Source organism: Myotis yumanensis, unplaced genomic scaffold (assembly GCF_028538775.1).
Source record: "Myotis yumanensis isolate MYYU_CA2020_CCGP unplaced genomic scaffold, mMyoYum1.0.hap1 SCAF_4, whole genome shotgun sequence".
NCBI lineage: Eukaryota > Metazoa > Chordata > Mammalia > Chiroptera > Vespertilionidae > Myotis > Myotis yumanensis.
Genome location: NW_027223755.1, coordinates 105563566 through 105582079, shown reverse-complemented (window position 1 = coordinate 105582079; position 18514 = coordinate 105563566). Strand labels below are relative to the sequence as shown.

Below are 18514 nucleotides of genomic sequence, written 5' to 3'. Positions count from 1 at the left end.
TCAATGGAGGTTGGGAGGTAAAATGCAATGGGAAAGTTGGGCCAGAACAGTGGAGATGTGCCTACTCCCCAACAACACGCCCAACAACACCCCCAAATGGCTCTAGGAGAGAACTAACAGTTCAAGCCACTACCTGTGACAGTATCCACTCACATCTGCATGCCTGCGCCAGGTGCTTCCCAGGCATTACCTCATGCAGTCCTTTCAGAGAGCCCAGAGGACACATCTGAGCAGAAACCCCCACCCATCCATTTCTCAGACCAGAGGAGCAAGGTTGGAATAGCAAATGACCTACACACGGGCCATCTTATAAATGGCTGAGGCAGAATTTAAGCTTTGGGATTCCAAAGACCCTGGATTTTGCTAGTACACCAATGTTATACTTCAAATCCCAAACTAATACAAACAACCAACATTGATTATGCCATGCACTGTGCTATATGCTTCCACAAATTATTCCATCTAATCAGAACCTCAACAAAACAACCATACCCTGGCTGGGTAGCTCAGTTGGTTAGTGTCATCCAGACAAGCCAAGGTTGTGGATTTAATGCCCAGTCTAGGCACATACAAGAAGCACTCAATAAATGCATAAATAAATGGAACAACAACTCTCTCTCTCTCTCTCTCTCTCTCTCTCTCTCTCTCTCTCTCTCTCTCTCTTCAATAAAAAAACACATAGGAGTTTAGGTGTGCCCAGCAGCAACCTCTCTGATAGTTCATTTCCTTAACAGCAAAATGAAGGTGGTGATATCCAGTAGGAGATCCATGGGGATATGCACAGGCTGTAACTAGCACAGTGGCTGGTACATAGCAGGTGATCAATGTAATGTTAGACAGCTGTGCATGGGAGGGAGGGTGCAAAGGGGAGTAAAAAGACCCAGAAGGTGAACACCTGGAATAAGACTGCACCATGCAGTAGTGGGTTCACATTATATAAAAGGCGTGGCTCTCATTTTCTAAAATATTTTCATGCCTAACACGGGGTGGGCTTTAGAATTTGCTGGGTGCTATAGAGCACCTCAACATTCATTGAGCCCTTACCCTTATTAGACACAGTACTGGCAAAGAGGTTTTTGTAGATTATCTCACTAATCCTGTGGGCAGCTGGGTGGTAGGTATTGTTACTGTGCCCTCAAGTTCAGAGACACACATAGTGGCCAAAATCACTCAGCTGGTAGGCAGTGGAACCAAACCTGGCTGTGCAACTCTAAGATCCCCTGGGACTCACTAAGTCTGTTTTCTGAGAAAATAAATATTTTTTTCAGACTAAAGTCTCATAAAATCAGAGCTCTGTTGCTGGAACTCAAGGCACTGTGGGCCTAGGCACAGAGTAGTGGGCCGAGCCACCTCTCAAAACCCAGTGCTAAATTGAAATCCACCTTAAAGCATTTCAAACAGTTATTCATATATATATATATATATATATATATATATATATATATATATATATAATTGATTTCAGAGAGGAAGGGAGAGGGAAAGAGAGATAGAAACATTAATGATGAGAGAAAGTCATTGATTGGCTGCTCCTGCATGCCCCACACCGAGGATTCAGCCCGCAACCTGGGCATGTGCCCTGACCGGGAATCAAACCTCAACCTCCTGGTTCATAGGTCGACGCTCAACCACTGAGCCATGCCAGCCAGGTTCAAATGATTGTTCTTTAAAACTCTTTTGTAGGATGACCTTAGACCAGTGATTTTTCATCATTTTTATCCCATAGCACACATCAACTAATTACTACAACTCGGGGGCACACCAAAAAGTATACTATATTTTTTTCCAATCAGACCAAAAATTGGCATAATTTTTATTCATCCTCACTAGCTGGCTATTGTTCGGTTGGCTGTTGTCCTTTTTTAAAATTGACACTCTAAGGGAAAAGAGGTCAGGTATTGCATGTTTTCAAAATTCTTGTGGTACACAGGGTGAAAATCACTGCCTTAGATTATAAAGCCCAAGAGGGTATGAACTCTTGCAGCCCAAATAATCTCTGATGGAATCTAAAACCATGTGTGGTACAGTAATATTTAATGAGTGAAAAATATATTTATCTGTAACTCAGACATTATGTAGGCACACTGTATCTTCTCCCCCAGTTGTCATCTTTTATTTTTGCAAATTATGGCAAAAAGGGAAAATCCAACATTTTGTTGAGTTCTAATGTATCAGGCATTGTGAGGAATATATATACCGTATTTTTCTGTACAAGACGCCCCCCACTTTTCCAACCCACAATTAAGAAATCAATATTTTAACATAAAACAGAACACATTTTTATTTAGTAATTACTGCAGGTAATGTTTAGATACCAGTACTATGGTATTATGCAGCATATCACTTTATTCAGCCTCTGTTACATCACTGCTCCCTTCTTCATCACTATTAGTTCCAGACATATCAATATCTCCAACTTCTATTGTACCACTGCTGTCTTCAGAGTCACTGTCCATATATGTGAGATCATCCTCATAAACTGGTGGCATTTTCTGAGCTAACTTTGTTTCTGTTCTCATGGCCAACCCTTCTCTCCTCATGAAACTGAAGCACCATTTTGCCTTTCCTGTAAAATCAACAATATTCATTTCGCTTGCAAGCATTCTTGCCTGGCATTTAATAAGCTTGATTGACACACATACGCCGCTCTGGCTCTGCTCCATAATCCAAGTCTTAAGCCTCTGCTCCAAGTTCGCCCATTTTGCTGATTTTCCTCTTAAGGCCTTTCCTTTCTTGGCATCTAAAGGAGTTGTTCTTCCTGTTTTCTCCACTGGCTGATCATACTGAATGTTTGAATTGTGCAGAGTAAGACAATCGCTTACCGGCATGTATCTTTTTATTCTTTGACATCTTTATGGGCTTAGAATTCTCTGGTCACTGTTGCATCAGCACACTCTCTACCTCTACCTCCAATTATGGCATCAGCTGATGTCAGTAACAATAAGGCCTGTGGTTGGAGGAAGCCTGTTTGACAAAGTATAGGCAGCTACGAACCCGTGCAGCTCATTCCTGGGCTAACATCTGTGTATAAGACTCCCCTCCATTTTCAGTCTAATGATTTTAGAAAAAAATAGCATCTTATACACGGAAAAATGCAGTACATAGCTATAGACACAGTGTCTGGTCACAGCCCCTCTGCTAAGGACTGGACATCCGTGGACGTGGGAATCAGAAGAAGACATGAGTCGCCGCTGGCATATAGGAGAGCCTTTATTGCAGACAAAGTAGCCATTGCTAACACAGGAGCTATCAGACCACCGAGCCATGCCAGCCACGTTCTTCAAAGTAGTCCCACAAAGCAGCCGCACACTGGTTGGTCAGCAACACATTCTTATACCAACTCAGACAAAAGAGGTTTCTTGCCAAATAGTGACATTCGTTACATAAGATAGTGGTGCACCTGCCCAGTGCGTACAGTAAAACTACTGTCTCATTGCCTCTGCACATACATATAGCAAATTAGCCTCAAACATCCGGCATAGTCTAGTCATGGGCCCACTCACAGATACAAATGTAGTTATAAATATCACTATAGTACTTCATAGTGAGACATATCAATATCAACATGGATATAGATATAAATACAGCTATCGATGTAGTTATAGGTATAGATATGATAAAGCTACTGATAGTGACAGCAGATATTGGCATAATTATAGATATAGACATTGGCAGTTATAAAGACAGATATACATGAAGATAGAGATGGACATGTAAGTATAGATATCCCCATGTTTAGCCTTCTTAAACTATTAATGCAGAAGCTGGACGCTGTGCTGTCTGCTCAGCAACGTATTCCTATTCCTTCTCATTAGACACTAATCCCAAAGCTCAAGCAGCCATCTTTTTTGAAGCCTGATTGTTCATTGAGTTTCCTCAGACAGAGTGTTTGTTAGCAGAAATCCCCACGCCTGGACTATTCACCTGTGCTGAGTCTGTGCTCACATGCTTCACACAGGAAGTCATTCATTCACTACTCCAGGTGTTACTAATATTTCCATATTTTAGAGCAGTGGTTCTCAACCTTGGCTGCACATTAGAATCACCTGGGAATCTTTTTAAAATCCTGATTTCTGGGGCTCATCCTCCGGAAATTCTGTTTCTTTGTTACTAATGTGGTGGCCCCAACCCATAACAGAGAAACAGAATTTCCAGAGGATTAGGCCCAGAAATCAGGATTTTAAAAAGACTCCCAGGTGATTCTAATGTGCAGCCAAGGTTGAGAACCACTGCTTTAGAGGGAGGTTAAGAAAATTGCCCAAAGCTGTGTAGGTGAGGAGTGCAGCGACTGGGTTTGAACCTGTGCGGATTGGCTCCTAAGGGCACGCTCTCAGCTCCCACAGTCCTCCCAGCTGGGTGTTTGAGGCGCTTGGCCCCCTCACATGATCAAGATTAAATCAGAATTTCAAACACATTAACAGAATAGGATAACGCCAAAGTCATTTCTTTGTTATTTGATTAAGAGAAGTGTATTGGATAGCTAGGGCTGCTATAACAAAGTACGACAGCCTCGGGGGCTTAAACCTCCGGAATTTATTTCTCACAGTTCAGGAGGCAAGAAGTCTGAGATCAAGGTCAACAGGGGGGTCTCTTCTTGGGCTTAGCTCTGTCCGTCTTCATGTTCACACCACATTCTCCCTCTATGTGTCTGTGTCCCAATCTCTTCTTATAAGGACGTCAATTATATCGGATTAGGGTCCACCTAGTGACCTCATTTTAACTTGATTACCTCTTTAAAGATTCTTCCTCCAGCCCTGGCTGGTTGGCTCAGTGGTTAGAGTGTCAGAGCGAGTGCCTTTACACCCTTCGGTAACAAGCACACACACACACACATTTGAGAAAGGGATTGTGGGTAGCTCGGTCTGGATTAAAAATTGGTAAGGGATGATTGCTCAACCCTGGACCAATGAACTTTGAACAGGGCCTGGAATCATCTAAAAATATAACAGGTTCCATGAGAACAGCACAGTTGGGCTGGGCAGGCAGAGAGGTCGTAGAGCCTGGCTAGCATGGAGAGCAGGACTTTCAAATGGTGAGTTTACCCCAAAGGGGCAGGTCCCATGGCTGCCAACCTGAGCTTAACTCCCAGGGGCTGAGAGAGAAGGAGAAGACCCTCAGGAAGGTGTGCCAATCTCATCCAGTAGCTGTAATCCCTCCCCATCATGCTCTGCCTGTGGTTCCTGAGCTGGGAAGAGAAATCCTAAATCCTCAGTCACTAAGTTGTGCCTCCAAATACTGGTCAGCTGAAACAGAATTGCAGCCATGAACCAGAATGTGCCTCGTCTTGTGGAGGAAAGTCCTGCTCCATGACTGACCTATTAGCCATCTGTTCCCAAATCAGGTGGTGACTGAGAAGTCGGTGCCTGCTTCCTGAGGACTGCTCTGCCATGCAGTGGCTGATGAGGCTCCGGGTCCTTCGGGGCACCCACAAATCCTGCCACGCCTTCCACCTGGCCCCTCGGACCTTGCGCTTCCAGTCTGTATCAGCAACTGGCGCCCCGAGATGGAATGACCATGATAGACCTGAGAAATTTAACTTTGCAAGTGATGTCCTGGACTACTGGACTCAAATGGAGAAGGTGAGGAGGCGCCTGTGATGGGGTGAGGATAGGCGTGATCTCTCTGGCTTATCTTGCTCCTCAGAGGCTGAAGGGCACAGACCCGATGCAGCCGATACAGGCCAATCTCACCTTACCAGTGTCATGGGAAAAGCTTATGTTTTGGGGTTCAATTCTCAATTCTCACCCTGGCCACTTCCGCACTTCTCTGAGCCTCAGTGGTTCTATCTGTGAAATGGGGACAATCTCACTTAAGAAACAAGCAGGTAAAAGTATCTGGTACACAGTCAGATAATTGTGACCAAATGCAAAGTTCTAACTACAAGGTCAGCAACTTGATGGTAATGTGAATTCTGGCCTTCCACTAGTGGGACTGTGAGCCTAACTGGGATTCAGCTCATCAAACTGGGGCTCAACTTTAGGCTGCACTCAGAGGGAGGGGACAGGCCCCCTGCTGGTGCCCATGCACACCTGACACCTAGAGCTCAGTCAGCCGTCCCCCTGTGGGGAGAGGAAGGCCACTGCAGGCCTTGCCACCAGCGACTACTTGGGTGTGGCATTGGGGTCTATCCAGAGAAACCAGTCCCTGCAGCCTCTAGAGTTTACAGGTCTCTTCAGAAGAAACCAAGTGCTTGAAACCAAAAGGGGAGCCGTGATGTCTACCCCAGGGGAAGGAGTGGACAACGGGTGGTGTTCCAGCTACTAAGTCCCAGCTGATGATGATCACAGTGTGAAAAGTTACCGAACATTATCTTTGTACAAAGAGAGAATTCACTTGCAATGCAGTCAGAGAGCTGATAGAATTTTTAAGTTTCCGGTGAATTTAACATATGCATTCGCGTGTTAGTGTTCAAGGCTTATATGCCTTTCATGGGGCTTCTTCTCCCTCTTTCTTTTTCCTTTCTCTGAGTTTCCATAAGAACGCCCAGGAAAATAGAGCCTTGGTTATGAAGAGCACTTTTATTATCCACACTAGAGGCTGGTGCATGAAAATTCATGCACTGGGGATGGGAGGAGGGGTCCCTCAGCCCAGACTGCCCCCTCTCACAGTCCGGGAGCCCACAGGGGTTGGAGGCGACCCAGCCATCAGGGGAAGGCTACGCCCCATCACACCTCTGCTGCTGCCACTGCTGGCAGTGCAAGCCTCGGCCGGCCCTGGTTACCTGAGCCTAGGGCAGCCCTGGGCAGCTGGGCAGCTGCCATCCAAGGCTTGCCTGCACCTTGGGCCAACCCTAGGCAGCTGGGGGACTGAGAGGACTGGGCACCACCATCTCGTGGCTGTGGGCACCGCCATCTTTGAGGGCATGGCAGTCAATTAGTATATTCCCTCCTTATTGGCTGTGGGTGCCTTCATCTTTGCGACAGCGTGATGGTCAATTAGCATATTCCCTCTTTATTAGATAGGATTTCCCAGATGAGAAAACTGAGGATCCGAGTTTTACATAACCTACAGAAATTACATACCTAAGTAGAGGAGCAGAATTTGGGTCCAGGTTGTCTAGTTCTAAAATACATTTTTTTAAATGTGGTCTCATGATCTGATGACGCCAAATCTTTTCCTTCAGACTATGAATTTACTTCCATTACTGTTCAAACCAAAAATCTGATGAAAACCTTTTGGATCGTGAGATGGGCGGGAGAGGGAGGAGGTAGAGAGAAGGAATTGAGCCCAGCACTTCATTTTCCCATTTATCTTCATAAAGTTCTTACTCATTAGCTCATGCATCCACCCATGGAGATAACCACCAAGTAAATAGGATTCCCCATGAAATACCTGTTCTTGTTGGGTTTTATATCATTGTTATCAGTCACTGTCAATTCCTCCGTATCTCCCACTGTCCCCCCCCAGGACCCTCATTCCATTAATTTTCATTCTCAGAGCACTTCTGATCTGTTTCTACTTTTCCAATTGCCTTAACCATGATCAGTGTCTATCTAGCAATGTGTGGTGTCTGACACCTAGAAGTTTCTCAACAAACATTTGTGGAGTAAATTAATTTTGAAAGCTGCCTTACAATCTACAGATCTTGGTGCTGCTGCTATTAAAGACTCTGCAGAGGCCACGCCACTGGGGTCCACTCTGCTCCCTGAACCTCCCGTAAAACTTAACAGTCTTGAGTTAGAAATCCAACATTTTTATGTGGCCTCTCCTGATTTTGTGTGTGTGTGTGTGTGTGTGTTTGTGTGTGTGTGTGTGAGTGTGTGTGTGTGTGTGTGAGTGTGTGTGAGTGTGTGTGTGTGTGTGAGTGTGTGTGTGTGAGTGTGTGTGTGAGTGTGTGTGTGTGAGTGTGTGTGTGAGTGTGTGTGTGTGTGTGTGTGTGTGTGTGTGTTGGCAAGGAATTCATTATAAAACAAAAGAAAGTGCTTTGTCGCTCTGGCTGTGTAGCTCACTTGGTTAGAGCATCGTCCCAACCCGCCAAGGTTGTGGGTTTGATTTGTGGTCAGGGCCCTCACAAGAATCAACCAATGAGTGCATAAATGAATGGAACAACAACTGTTTCTCTCTCTCACTTCCTCTCTCTTTAAAATGAATCAATAAATAAAAATTTTAAAGAATATGAGACAAACCTTTTCTACCTGCAATAAACTCACATGTGTAGGTTTTGTTTGTTTTATTGTGACTTGGATATCTTTATTTATCCTCACCCAAAAATATTTTTTCCCATTGATTTTTTAGAGAGAGGGGAAGGGAGTAAGAGGAAGAGGAGAGAGAGAGAAACATTGATGTGAGAGAGACACATCCATTGGTTGCCCTGACAGGGTCTGGGAATGAACCTACAGCTGAGGTACATGCCCTTGGCTGGAAATCTAACTCTAGACCCTTCAGCCCACAGGCCTACGTTCTAACAACTGAGCCAAACTTGTCAGGGCTTTATATTTTTATAATTAAAAATTATTTTCAATTACAATTGACATGCACTGTTATATTCATAAGTTATATAAATGTCTAATCATTAGGTTGTACACCTGAAACTGAGTTCTAGACTATTCTTATCACCCCAAAGCTTTCTTTTGACCTTTCTCAGCCAATCCCCTCCAACCCACACCCTGAGCCCCAGGCAACCACTGACCTGCTCTTGCACCCTTTTGTGTCTGGTTTCTTTTACTCAGCATAATGTTTTTGTGGATTAGTTGTTTGTTTCTTTCTTTTTTTGTTTTCTTTCTTTTTTTTTTTTTTGTAATCCTCACCAGAGAATATTTTTTCCATTAAATTTTTTTTTTTTAGAGAGAGTGAGAGGGGGAGGGAGAAAGGAGAGGGAGAAAGTGAGACAAACATGGACATGTGAGAGACACATCCATTAGTTGGTATCCGGCTGGGATCGAACCTGCAATCCTGGTGCGTGCCCTTAACCAGGAATCGAACACGAAACCCTTCGGAGCAAGGGCAGACACTGTAACCGCACTTGTCAGGGCTGTTCATTTCTTTCTACTGCTCAGTTACTTACTCGGTGTTTTATCTTTTAAAACTATTTCTCAATATCCCTTGGTGTCAGATCTCACCCCTTAAAACTTTAAGTTTCAAATCCAGTGTAAGGGTTGTATTTTATCTTCTTGAAAACAGCTTCATGTGAACATCACATTATCAAATTAATCCTTAGCACAAAAATAGATAACTACTAAAGTGATATCTTCTTCAAGGTGCAGGAGTTAGGATCTAACACAGACTGAATTCTGAGCAACAATTGTTTTCTACTTGTTATACCAGCTTTTCCATCATTTTTAAAATCCTGCAGAAATCTTGTGTACTGTACTAGGCTCCCTGTATATAAGCAGTGCACAACTTGTCATCAATATTTGTTAATATTCTTTATCCTGTTGGGCAAGAATTTTTTTCACAGCACTGATTTTTTTAAAGCTGTACGACACACATGTGTATGTGTAGGGAGCGGCTCCAGGGTCAAGCCTCAGGCTGACCTGTGGCAGGGCCACAAACAAGTCCCAGCCTGGGGGGCAGAGCTCTCCTAGCATAATTAAGCCTGACCTTGTAGCCCTCCCTAATTCCTTCCTAAGTAGCTAATGGGCTGTGGGAGGTGCAGCAAGTGTTACCAAAACAAGAACATTTGTATACATGCCAATCTACCTTTGTTTTAATCAGACTATAGAATAAAGCACCGGTTTGCAGGCTGGGTCTTTTGTGTCCTCATCCAGGCATGGGAGATCCACCAAGCCCCAGCTGTATTCTCTTGTCTGTCTTTTCTTCAATCCTTCACTGCCCTTCCTCAGGTTCACCGTTGGCCTTGCTAGAGCAGCACATATATGCACATATATTAATCTTATCTCAGATGAGCTACATTCTTTGGTTCCAATCATCTGAGTCAAAGGATCATGTTTGTGCATCTGTGTGTGTGTGGCTGGGGGGGGGGGGGGGTTGGCAGGGGGAATTGCTGGAAAAATATACACAAAACCATTTTCAGTGCTAACATTCAGGGAGTAAAAATGTGATGATAAATTTGAAGAAATCCTTTTGTTTAGAAGAATCTTTTCTGCTCATAAGTGTCTATATTGCCTGAATCCTTGTGGTCTAAGAACAGGGCCTAAGAAATAATAAGATCTAACTAATATTGAATGAATAAGTGAATAATTGTTTTTAAATTTGAATTATAATGTAAATATGGTTTTGCTTATATAAATTGGTGTATTGTTAGCATTTTATTGCAAAAAATGATTTTATTAATTCTATAATTTTGTAGACAGTATATAGTTAGATCCTGCCAATCTTTGTCTTTGATTGGGAAATTTAGTTCTCTTTCATTTAAAGTAATTACTGATATGGAAGGAATTACTACTGCCACTTTGTTAATTGTTTTCTTTTTTTTAAAATATATTTTATTGATTTTTTACAGAGAGGAAGGGAGAGAGATAGATAGTTAGAAACATCAATGAGAGAGAAACATCGATCAGCTGCCCCCTGCACATCTCCCACTGGGGATGTGCCTGCAACCCAGGTACATGCCCTTGACCGGAATCGAACCTGGGACCTTTCAGTCCGCAAGCCGACACTCTATCCACTGAGCCAAACCGGTTTCGGCGTTAATTGTTTTCTTGATATCATAGCTTTTATTTTTGTTCCTCATTTCCTCTTTTACAGCTTTCTTTTGTGTTTTGTAGATTTTTTTTGTAGTGATATGTTTTCATTTTCTTCTCATTTCCTTCTATGTATATTCTGTGAATTGTGTATATTACATATAATGTCTTAAAGTTATAGAAATCTCTTTTAATCTAATAACAACTTAACTTCAATTGCTTATAAAAACCATATTCCTAGATAAATTTGAATAATCCTATCTAATAAAGAGGGAATATGCTAATTGACCCTCATGCTGTCACAAAAATGGTGGCGCCCACAGCCAATAAGGAGGGAATATGCTAATTGACTGCCACACCTTCAAAGATGGCGACGCCCACAGCCACAAGATGGTGGCGGCCAGTCCCCTCAGGCCTGCCAGGGTGGCAGGAGTGTGGCAAGGCCAGGCCCGCCTCTGGAGTCCCCCAGTCCCCTCAGCCCCTCAGCCATTCAGGGCCAGCTCGAGGCACAGGCAAGCCTCGGATGTTGGCTGCCCAGCCACTCAGGGCCGCCCGAGGCTCAGACAAACCAGGGCCAGCCTAGGCTTGTGCTGCCAGCAGTGGCAGCAGCAGAGGTTTGATAAGGTATTGCCTTCCCCTGAATGCCGGGTCGCCTCCCGCTCCTGAGGACTCCCAGACTGTGAGACGGGGAAGGATGGGCTGAGGGACTCCCTGCCAGTGAATGAATTTTCATGCACCGGGCCTCTAGTAATAATAATAATTATAAAGATATATAAAGAAAAGAAAAAAAAAGACATATCCAAAATATACAAAGGACTCAAACTCAACAATAAAAAAGAAACAACCCACTTGGAAAATTGGCAAGAGATTCTGAACAGACATCTCACTTTAGAGTCACCCTGACAGCAAACAAGCATACAAAAGATACTCAACATTACTTTTTATTAGGGAATTTATAAATAAATGAATAAATAAATAAGTAAATTCCTTTCCAGCTACATCTCACTCCCCACTGAATATTGCAAACAAGTTTCACTCTTTTCCTTCTGTCCCAAAAAGGGGCTTGGAACCTGGCAACACCTCCTCCCAACCCTGGGGTACCACATCAGAGAAGGGGGTGCAAAAGTGAGCACATCCCCAGTGGGGGGCGTGCAGGAGGCAGCTGATCGATGTTTCTCTCTCATCGATGTTCCTAACTCTCTATCCCTCTCCCTTCCTCTCTGTAAAAAATCAATAAAATATGTTTTTTTTTAAAAGTGAACACAAATGTCACATGCCCTACCATTCTAGGTGTGGCTTTAGCTGTTTGGGCATTTGTTGGTTGCTGCAGATCCTTGACTGTTTTAAGAGCCCCAACAAAGCCATTTTAGTCTGTTTACTTGATGTTTCTCTAAAGGAATAGGGGCCTGGACCTTCCCAGTCTGCTTCTTATGAACTTCACCTTTAGATGTCACTTAATTTTAAAAATTAATTCCACAAAATATTCAGAGCCTAAATAAGCCTCTTCTATTGTGTAGCAATTATGATAATAGTCATATTTATTGAGCACCTACTGTTATGTACACTTTGCTCTTTAAATAACTCATTTAGACTTTACGACCTTCTAGGTAATATTGCCCCCACTTCCTAGATGAGAATGCTGGGGCACACAGAGGAACGTACTGTCTACATGGAACTAAGACACGTGGGGATGGAGCTTTTAGTCTTCAATAGGAGACATGAAGCTATTCATGGTTTTATGTGACTTGGGAGGAGGTGGCTACAGTAGACCATAAGAAGTTGGCTGGATCACACCCTAACTTTCTTGGCACTCTAAATGATTTAAAATGAGGTCTCAGGCCCTAGTTGGTTTGGCTCGGTGCATAGAGTGTCTGCCTATGGACCAAAGGGTCCCAGGTTCGAGTCGGGTCAAAGACACATGCCTCGATTGCAGGCTCTTCCCTGGCCCGGGCACTGGCCAGGGCCCATACAGGAGGCAACCAACCGATGTGTTTCACATTGATATTTTTCTCTGTCTTTCCTCCCTATTCCACTCTCTCTAAAAGTCAATGGAAAAATATCCTCTAGTGAGGATTAAAAAAAATAATAATAATAATGATAATAATAATAAATAATATAAAATGGGGTCTCAGTTCCTGAGCTATGTTCACACTGGAATGTGACTGTGACAGTGGATTGGGGAAATAAGAGCCGTTTTCCTGTGAAGCAGGAAGTAACACATGGTGTGTGATCTTGACCAGGAAGGCAAGAGAGGCCCCAACCCAGCCCTGTGGTGGGTGAACAGCCAAGGAGACGAAGTGAAGTGGAGTTTCAGAGAGCTGACAGACTTCACCTGCCGCGCAGCCAATGTTTTCACACAGACCTGTGGCCTGCAGCAGGGAGACCGTCTCACCTTGATTCTGCCTCGACTGCCTGAGTGGTGGCTGGTGGCCATTGGCTGCATCCGAACAGGTCAGTGACTCAGAGAGACCCGTAGAGACCTTAGGGATGTCCTGGAGCCAACTGGTCCAGGAACACTAGGTGCTTCCTCTTCCCTACATTCTTTCTTCTTCACAGTCTTTCTCTTACTCAGACTCCCTCACATATTTTACCTTTTATCCCTCACTCTCTCCCTCACCCTCACATACGCTCAAACACAATGTCACACACACACACACACACACACACACACACACACACACACTTTCTCTTGCACAGTCTCAGACATTATTACTTTTTTGAAATTCATCAACTGTGAACCTTTTGCCATATTGGAGCCCCCACTGAGTTAGTAAAGGGTCAGTTGCAGACATTGTGACACCCATAAATACCATGTAAATACCCATAAACCCTGGGTCCCAGACATTTCCTTCACCATCACCAGAGCAGGCTTATCAAACAAGAAGGCTGACATTGGTACAATATGTGTTACCTGATAGCTACCCATAGCCAACAGTCCCCAATTGCCTTCATCATGTCCCTGACAGCCACTTCTTTCTTTAAGTCCAAAATCCAATTGAGGATCTTGCATTGCATTTACTTGTCATGTCTTCTCCTTCTCCTTTAATCTAGAAGGGCTCTCTAGCCTTTTCTGCATGGCAATGACATTTTGAAGTGCCTAAGTCAGTTGCTTTGCAGGAGGTGCACACAAATTGGTATTTCTGACTCTTGCTTCATGATTATATTCATCTTAAAACATCTTAGCAGGAGTGCTGGGAGGACAGTGTGGTGTCTTTGTTCGTGCATCACATGAGGGGTCTCTGCAGTTGTTTTGTCTTCCATCAGTGATACTGTTAATCTAAATAGAAGGGTGGTATTCGACTTTGTCAGGGCACATTTTCTCTTCCTGACTAGTAAGAAGTCTGTGGTGTAACACGTATGAGACTAGTGACTATCCTGCTCCCCCACTGTCTTTCACCCCATGGTTTGAGTATCCCCTGATGATTCTTGCCTGAGTTGAATATTATTATGGTGGTTTTATATGAGGATTTTCTGTTTATATCACCCCCTCTACATTTATTAGTTAACATTCTTCTGTAGAAATTTCCCTTTCCCTTTTAATTGCTTATCTATCTATCTATCTATCTATCTATCTATCTATCTATCATCTATCTATCTATATATCTATCTATCTAATTTAGAATCAGAATGGGACTCATGGGTTTTTTTTAATCACTGCAGTTAAATCACATGTTTACACAACAATCTGTTCATGCTCTTGCTTATATATTCCCTCTCTTCTTTCCTCATAAAATAGTGGATTAATCCATCTAGTTCCTGTGGAATCAAATGTTAATAGCAACAATAGAGGGAGCATAAAAAAGCCTTTGTCACATGTAGAGCTAAGAGATGGCCCATGAGAAACCCAGGACGTGAGCTGAGCCCTCTAGGAAAAGCATAACTAAAGAGGAGTAGAAGCAGAGAAAGGGAATTCCAAGAATGGGCTTAGCACAAGCAAAGGCGTAGAGTCAGGAGTTGCCTATGTGAACGGCCATTTTGAAATAGAGAATAGAGGTGTGGGGAGAAAGGTGGAGCGTGGGCAGCATCTTCAGTGCCAGAATGGGGAGCGGCTGTTTTCCTGGAGAGAGGACACAGGTGTTAGTGAAGAGAAGTGAAGGTGAACGTGGTGGGCAGGCAGGCTAAATGGCCATCTCAGAAGAGATTAAAGAAAACTGAGTTTTTTTAAGGAAAGGTGGGACTGGGATATCCAAAGGGAAGGGCTGCACAGCATGGAGCCAAGGGGCTGATGGCAGCACTCAGGAGCAGGAGTTTCATCCTTATGTGCAGTCACGGGTGGGAATCTCTTGTTGTCAGTGGGCTTGGGGGCTGAGCTGGTGGGCTTGGAATGGGGATGGAGTGCAGGTGTGCGATCAGGGGTCTTCAGGACAGTTTCACTTCCTTACATGGTCTGCTTCCTGGTGTCCAGCAAGCATTTCCTGGTCTTGGTTCTCCTCTGGCGGGAAGCTTCCAAATGGCTGTCAATGGTTGTATTGCCTTCTACTCCTAACAACAGGAAATGTGGGGGGAACGTCGATGCTCTGGGAAACTTACCCAGGTAATAACACAGAAGTTCAAGGCAAGGCATCTGGTGGGGAGACTAGAATCCAATAGGTGCACACAGATACTGGAACTAATTGTTGGCGACAGCAGATGGGAGGGAAGGTAGGAAAGTTCAAGGGACAATGTGGTTAATTTGGATGTGAGGGATGAAGGAAAGAAGGGATTCCCAATGACACAGGGATGAGAGAAGGGGGTGGGAGGAGAAAAGCCGGGGCTGGGATGCAGCTATTCCTGATGTCAGAGACTCTGTTCTTGTATCTGTGTTCCCAGGTCCCATGCAAACTCCTGCAAAGTAGGACCCACCTGTCCACTGGCTGCACCCATCTAGAGTAGACAGGTTAGGGCAAGCGTTTCAAGTTTTAATGTGCGTGGGAATCACTTGGAGGTCCGGTTAAAATGCAGGTTGTGGCCACGCTGCTTGGCTCAGTGGTAGCGCATTGACCTGTGAATCAGGATATCACGGTTTAATTCCAGGTCAGGGAACACTGGATCCCCAGGTTGGGGGGCATGCAGGAGGCGGCCAATCAATGATTCTCTGTCGTCATTGATGTTTCTCTCTCCCTCTCCCTTCCTCTCTGAAATCAATGAAAATGTATTTTAAACAAAATTTTAAAAAATGCAGGTTCTGATTAGGTAGGTTTGGGGTGTGGCGTGGTGGTGCTGACACAACAGGTCTTTGCATAGCAAGGGGTTACAGGATTTCTATGCTGATAAGCCAGGCCTGAAGCCCATGGTTGTGAAAGAGGAAATGAAACAGATAATTTCTTTCTCATCCCCAGGGATTATCTTCATGCCAGGGACAACCCAGATGAAGGCCAAGGACATTGTCTACCGACTAAAGCAGTCTAATGCCCAGAGCATCGTGACCACAGATGCCCTTGCCCCGGAGGTGGACTCTGTGGCTTCTGAGTGTCCCGCTCTGAAAACCAAGCTCCTGGTGTCTGACCACAGCCGTGAGGGGTGGCTGGACTTCCGATCTCTGATTCAGTGAGTTTCGGGTCTGATGGAGGTGCTCTCTGAGGAACGGTGGGAGAAGGCCATCCGCACCCGAGCGCTGTAGACAGACAGCTGGTGGTAGGAAGCTCACCAGGCCTGGCTCCAGAAACCTCTTCCCAACTGTGTCCCTGACCTGTGTGACCCTGGGCTACTTCCTGCCCCTCTCTTAGCCAAGGTTGCTTCATCTGTAACATCAGGATATTGCACTTCTCTGCTTCTCTCCCTAAAGTTTGGTCACCCCTGGGATGTTAAAGGAGGTGTAACGTCAGAGGGTTATTGTTTCAAGCTTCTTGTAGGTGGGAATTGAAAAGATTATTCACATATAAATATGAACACATATATATGAACTAGAGGTCTAATCACGAAATTCATACAAGAGTAGGCCTTTCTTCCCCCGGCTGCTGGCACTGGCTTCCCTCTGGCACCCCGGAGCCCGGCTTCCTTCACAGTCCCAGCTTCGTTTGAAAGGTCATCTGGAAAGACATTCAGTCTAATTAGCAAATTATGCTTTTATTATTATAGAGAAGTTGAATGAGAGGTTAAAATGGATCTTTAAGGTGAAAGTTGAGTCTGCAAGAAAAAATGAGGCTGTGACTGGCAGAGGGTTTTGGGGCAAACATCTCCCAGGGTCTGGGTGCCCTTAGAAAGTTAGGGAAATGCCGGGAGGTCAGAAAGACCCTCCACCTCCAATCCTTTAATTCTGTGAACCTTCAGGGGCTTTTTACATAGTCGACCTGAGAAACTTCTGGACCTGTAGAAAATTTTACTTGAGCCAAACTGACAACATACTAGTATGCTGGGGAGCAAGACCTCAAATGCTCCGGAGAAAAACAGTTTGGTAGCTTCTTTAATGCATTTGAAATTCAGGAGGGGATGCAAAAAAGATGACAGGAAGGTGGGAGAAAGCCAGGTGGGGATGGGCTTACAGGATGGTTAAGATTATGTGATCTCTTGAGGGGAACACCCCAGGCTTGCTTAAGACAAAGATAAGCCTTTCACCAGAGAAGTTATGTGTCAGTGACATGACTCCCCGCCACGCCCTGCCCGGTCAGGAGTTTATGATCAGATCACCTGTGAGGTTAGTTCCACTGAGCCCCCTGTTCCACCCGCCGCTCAAACCTTGCTGGGTTTCTTTCCTTTGTCTCTTTTATTTTTCTGAGGTAACGTTGGTTTATAACATACTAGAGGCCTGGTGCACGGAAGAGGGAGTGGTCCCCTCAGTCCAGCCTGCATCCTCTTAAATCTGGGACCCCTCAGGGGAATGTCCGACTGCCGGTTTAGGCCTGATCCCGGGGATCAGAGAGATGTCAGAGACTCTGTCTTCCTTGCATCTGTGCTCCAGGTCCCATGTAAACTAACTCCCCACCCCCTGCCGGTCTGGTTGCCCCTAACTGCCCCCTCCTGCCGACCTGGTCACCCCTTACTGCCCCCCATGCTGGCCTGGTCGCTCCTCTCTGCTGGCCTGGTCACCCCCAACTGCCCCCCCTTCCTTGCTTGGTCACCCCCAACTGTGCCCCCGCCAGCCTGGTCTCCCATTACTGGCCCCCTGTGCTGGCCTGCTCACCCCCAACTGCCCCTCTCTGCCAGCCTGGTTGCCCCTAACTGACCCCACCCCTGTCGGCCTAGTCATTCCCAACTGCCTCCCCCTGCCGGCCTGGTTGCCCCTCACTGCCTCCCCTGGAAGCCTGGTCCCCTCAAATACCCCGCTGCCAACATGGTCGTCCCACATAGCCTGCTGTTCAGTCATTTGATCATCCCTCACTAAACCCCTTGCCAGGCTGATCGCCCCACGCAGCCTGCTGTTCAGTTTTTTGGTCGTCCCTCAATAACCCCCTGCTGGCCTGGTCACCCCACACAGCCTGCTGTTCAGTCATTTGGTCACCCCTCACTAGCCCCCCTGCGGGCCTTGTCACCCCATGAAGCCTGCTGTTTGGTTGTTACTGTTAAAGTGATGGCATCCTGGACAATTTGCATATTCCTCTATTATTAGTATAGATAAGTTGCACTGAGTTTGTTTTCTTGAAGTAACCCTTCTGTTTTTAAAGTTAAATGTTATTCAACCCCAAAAGGCAAACACAGTGAAGTCACACCTTGTGTTGGACTCTAAGGTCCAGAGTTGGGCTCTCCCTCCAGGGAGCAGGCCCTCACCGTCCCCTGTTGCTACCTTTGCCTTTCTCTCTCCTCAACTCCAAGGGCCTTTCTTCTGCCCCAAACTTGTTTCCTGAGCCAGTGCAGCCCAGCTGGCTCACTTCTACTACCTCTGTGACTTTCTAGATAAACTTTCTTTTATAATTTGAATAAACAAATAAAGTCAGAGAGTTAAAAAAAACTTAAATAAATAATACTGTTGCCCGGCCCACATGGCCAGTGGCTGAGCGTTGACCTATAAACCAGGA

At 45.0% G+C, this 18514-nt stretch overlaps 1 protein-coding gene across 3 annotated transcripts in view; it reads left to right on the top strand.

The window, feature by feature from the left end:
* Positions 1-4961: 4961 nt before the first annotated feature.
* The window catches only part of LOC139008327 (acyl-coenzyme A synthetase ACSM1, mitochondrial-like), a 50730-nt gene continuing 37177 nt past the window's right edge, over positions 4962-18514 (top strand). For all 3 annotated transcript variants that reach the window (XM_070411642.1, XM_070411643.1, XM_070411641.1), the window contains exons 1-4: positions 4962-5032; positions 5342-5579; positions 12824-13034; positions 15902-16109. In XM_070411642.1, the coding sequence (XP_070267743.1) occupies positions 5388-5579; positions 12824-13034; positions 15902-16109 (611 nt within the window). In that variant the 5' untranslated portion in view covers positions 4962-5032; positions 5342-5387. The remainder of the gene's footprint in view (positions 5033-5341; positions 5580-12823; positions 13035-15901; positions 16110-18514) is intronic.